Source organism: Protomyctophum bolini (genome assembly GCF_963924005.1).
Source record: "Protomyctophum bolini genome assembly, chromosome: 7".
NCBI classification, from domain to species: Eukaryota; Metazoa; Chordata; class Actinopteri; order Myctophiformes; family Myctophidae; genus Protomyctophum; species Protomyctophum bolini.
Genome location: NC_137868.1, coordinates 7,850,693 through 7,855,513, shown reverse-complemented (window position 1 = coordinate 7,855,513; position 4,821 = coordinate 7,850,693). Strand labels below are relative to the sequence as shown.

Sequence of the window (4,821 nt, the reverse complement as noted above, 5' to 3'; positions counted from 1 at the left end):
AACGCCATACTGAGTGGCAGAAAACTATACAGCCCATGTAGATCCAAACAAAAAAGTCCTATCCGATTGTATATTAAACGATGTTAAACAACCACTCACTTTGCCACTCAATTTGCCATTCATTTCATGCATGGGAATATTATGCTATATTCTGATTGCTGTATAGTGTGTTTTTTTAGAGTGGCATTTACAACACACGTCATTCTGACTATGTGTCTTCCCGTCTTCCGCATGCGTTAGGATTAGGATTAGGATTAGGGACAGGGCTAGAAATGTGGCGAGTCGCGGAACGGTATATTGGCATCGGTATATACCAATTTCATCCAATCAGGACGGAGAATTCATACAGGATAGAGCAAGTGAAATTGAGGATATAGAGCCAGTGAAATTGCAAGTGATGAAACAAAACAAAAAAAAAACATAACAAAAATGAGATGACAACATTGGAATTGGAACACTATAAAAATCAAAGCTGATAAAAATGAAGTCTCTCTCCTGATTGAATGACATTGAACGACATGCCTGGAAATGTTGTTTTCTGTTTAACCCATTCTGACCGGGCACCCATTTCGGTGTCAGCATCATGTTATGCTTTAGCTATTGAAAAATAGCAGATCTACAAGCTCATATCGCGCCACCGAGTGGCGCGCTACGAGCTTGTAGGTCTGCTATTTTTGAAAAATCGAAGAGCGACTGACATTTTTAGAATCTGATCTCAGGTCAGAATGGGTTCATCAGACCATGTGTGTCCAGTGGAAAACCTCGTATGAATCTGATCTCAGGTCAGAATGGGTTAAAGAGCCGGAGAGCCCGGGAGACCCCTGTTACTGAACACACACTACAACACCACAACACTATATACACTGATAATGCTTATACTATCAGAATATATGAGCTGTCACTTCTTTAACAAATTTTTTTTTCTTTCAACGAAAAAAATATCACACAAAAAAACAGCACTTTTAATATTTGAAGTTGAGTGACATGTATATGAATGTATGTGAATAATAATAACTGTCTCACCTGTACATGCTCCAGTGTGTTGACCTCAGTGTCCGTCCCATCGCAGCCATCCGATTGGATGTCCACAGTGAGCATTCCTCCAGGAGCAAGGACTCTAGCCAATGAAACAACAGAGCACCATTTCAGTTTTTTCCCCCCCGACTGGAGAGAGTCTGGAGAGAGTCTTTCACAGTGTATTGTTGTGACGGATAATATTGATATCTCCAGTCCAGTTACAGTATTTATTAACAACTCACAGGTATACAGGCAGGAACACAACAACAATAATTTATAATCTAGCAAGGAAACACTGAACACAGGGAGACTTAAATAGACACAGACTAACTACACACAGGTGAAACATTAACTACAAACACCACATGATTGGCTGAGAACTTAACACGACACAGGTGGACTCAAGTTAGCAATCAGGGTAGAGACAAGACAGGTAGTAACAAATAGAGTAGACAGGAAACACTAGGAACATAACTACACAATAAAAGTGCACAGTTCATGACAAGAGGTTAGTGAAAACACTCTGAATCGCTGACAAGGACCACTTAGAGCAGTGCTTCCCAAACTATAACACATCAAGGACCCCCAAGTTGACACTAATTAGCCCTGCGGACCCCCGTTTGAAAAAAAAAGATATGCCAGGGACCCCCATACGAGAAGATGTTTACGGCTCTAGCAGTGATTCTCATTAACCATTTTAATTTCAAGGACCCTCAGGTTGATATGCAATATAGGCTACGGACCCCCATTTAATGGCATTTCTATCTCCGGGACCCCAATGTATATCGTAAAATCTAAGTTAATTCAACTCTGAGAGTGTACAAATGGAACCAAATGGATCCATTAGGGTCCATTTGGTTCCATTTGTTACACTCTCAGAGTTACAGACCCATAAGGGTCCATTTGGTTCCTAATTATCATTTAGCTGGGGACCCCCTGGAACTCTCTCGGGGACCCCTGGGGGTCCACGGACCCCACTTTGGGAACCACTGGCTTAGAGTACGATGTTTAAACTCTGGGCAGTCAAAGACTTTTACATTTTGAGGGCAAGACACTTCCTTTGTACGTTTAAGTTGTCAAGAATCTGCACCCAGTTTTGACCTCAGGTTTTTTGGAGTTTGAGCGTGCATGCCGCCCAGGCTTTGAAGCGAGCTGCTTTGGAGTGGACTACAAACAGCATAAGGCTGTGTAGAGCAGCCCTACCTGACGTGGTCCAGGGTGAATGGAGTGGACTACAAACAGCATAAGGCTGTGTAGAGCAGCCCTACCTGACGTGGTCCAGGGTGAATGGAGTGGACTACAAACAGCATAAGGCTCTGTAGAGCAGCCCTACCTGACGTGGTCCAGGGTGACTGGAGTGGACTACAAACAGCATAAGGCTGTAGAGCAGCCCTACCTGACGTGGTCCAGGGTGACTGGAGTGGACTACAAACAGCATAAGGCTCTGTAGAGCAGCCCTACCTGACGTGGTCCAGGGTGAATGGAGTGGACTACAAACAGCATAAGGCTCTGTAGAGCAGCCCTACCTGACGTGGTCCAGGGTGACTGGAGTGGACTACAAACAGCATAAGGCTCTGAAGAGCAGCCATACCTGAGGTGGTCCAGGGTGACTGGAGTGGACTACAAACAGCATAAGGCTCTGTAGAGCAGCCCTACCTGACGTGGTCCAGGGTGAATGGAGTGGACTACAAACAGCATAAGGCTCTGTAGAGCAGCCCTACCTGACGTGGTCCAGGGTGACTGGAGTGGACTACAAACAGCATAAGGCTCTGAAGAGCAGCCATACCTGAGGTGGTCCAGGGTGACTGCCCTGGAGTGGACTACAAACAGCATAAGGCTCTGTAGAGCAGCCCTACCTGACGTGGTCCAGGGTGACTGGAGTGGACTACAAACAGCGAACAGCCCTACCTGACGTGGTCCAGGGTGACTGGAGTGGACTACAAACAGCGAACAGCCCTACCTGACGTGGTCCAGGGTGACTGGAGTGGACTACAAACAGCATAAGGCTCTGTAGAGCGGCCCTACCTGACGTGGTCCAGGGTGACTGGAGTGGACTACAAACAGCATGAAGGCTCTGTAGAGCAGCCCTACCTGACGTGGTCCAGGGTGACTGCCCTGGAGTGGACTACAAACAGCATAAGGCTCTGTAGGGCAGCCCTACCTGACGTGGTCCAGGGTGACTGCCCTGGAGTGGACTACAAACAGCATAAGGCTCTGTAGAGCAGCCCTACCTGACGTGGTCCAGGGTGACTGTCTGTGTGCAGTTCCTCTGTGGTGGGACGGGGTGGAGGTGTACGGCCTGCTGAACCATCAGCCCTGCATCCAGCACTCCGAAGCCGTACCTGGATGGAAACAACAACGCAGGATGTACAAATAATTATCTTACTTTTTAAAGGAGAATTTCAGGCTAGAAGGCTTTCTTACCTTTATTTGTAGTTGTTACGTCCCCACCAAAGAGGTCCAGGTGTAATTTTGTGCAAAAAAAACGCATTATTGGCTATTTCCCCTACCATAAGCCCTCAATGGGGCGTTGGGTTTTAGTGCTAATTCGCTTATTTCCATCGCTCGGAAATCCATTAAAAAAAATATATATCCTCTCTTCATAATGTAATGTCTAGAGTCTAGATGTTGAGGGCTGCATAGCGGCCAGAAGAAGTACCGAGTGCTGAAGCTGTCAAATAAATGTAGTTACACAATTGTAGCAAAACTTCTTAGATGTAGTGAGAGAGTAGAAATATAAAGGACTTCCCACCACTGATAGATTGTCACGTCACATGGGGGGTGTGTTTCGGTCTCTGTGTGTGGTGGTGGGCATGCGTGTGTGTCAGTGTGTGTGTGTGTGTGTGTGTGTGTGTGTGTGTGTGTGTGTGTGTGTGTGTGTGTGTGTGTGTGTGTGTGTGTGTGTGTGTGTGTGTGTGAATTAACGACATGGTCTATTAGCCTGGGTTCCAGCCTGAATCTCTGTGCTCCGTGTATTTGAATTGTCACTTCGCTGCAGTCTGGCCAGCAGGCAGCAGACTAGCATTTCATAACGTCACCCTGTTACGCAGCCACGTTGTAGCTCATACGTCATCAGCCAGCACCACTCTATATCCTTCCTTCTCACTGTTGAAAAAAAAATAGCGCCGGTTCGAGACTCGAGAGTAAAAACCTACGCTAAAAAGTATACGATTCAATATTCCATTGTCAGATTCAGTAGTACAAAGTTTAGTGAATGATAAGGCGACGTTGCAGGGCAACAGCAGTAGCTGTGCAGTATACGCATTGATAGTCAAACTATCTGGTGTTTTTCCTCAACCCACCACAGACCAATCAGAAGCCACGGGTCCATTTCACCGCGGTATAGCGAGTGTCAATTCAGATTGACGGAACGCAGCGATTCATGCTGGTCTAGTATATGGTGTACAATATATTCTGTAACATTCTGCAACAGCAGATCTACAAGGTCAACGTGTCACGTTGCCAATTGTGAGCTTAAACATCAGTTATTTGTGGTGAAGATATTTTGTTTAAAGAGAAAAAAAGGAGAGGGCCTAAAGTACTGACCCCTGAGGGACACCGGTCAACTAAGTATAAAGGGTTTATGTGTTAATGGTGTCATGGGCACAGGCACACACACACGCAATACATGAAACACTCTGTAATGCACTACGCGTGCGTTTGTGTGTGTGTGTGTGTGCGGGAGTGCGTGCGAGAACCAGCCGCTTTCGCGTGGGCAGGCGAGCTAGCGAGCGAGCGTGCGTGCCGCGGGAGCAAAGAGAGAGAAAGCACTTAATGGCGAATGTGACGCGAGGAGGCAACAAG

At 46.3% G+C, this 4,821-nt stretch overlaps 1 protein-coding gene across 1 annotated transcript in view; it reads right to left on the bottom strand.

Moving 5' to 3' along the window:
- Positions 1–793: 793 nt before the first annotated feature.
- Positions 794–4,821, bottom strand: part of LOC308317991 (PC3-like endoprotease variant B) — a gene marked incomplete at both ends in the record, with an annotated part of 228,145 nt that continues 224,117 nt past the window's right edge. Inside the window, 3 exons of the mRNA XM_080767339.1 lie at positions 794–838; positions 1,024–1,117; positions 3,249–3,359. Coding sequence (XP_080623465.1) covers positions 794–838; positions 1,024–1,117; positions 3,249–3,359 — 250 coding nt within the window. The remainder of the gene's footprint in view (positions 839–1,023; positions 1,118–3,248; positions 3,360–4,821) is intronic.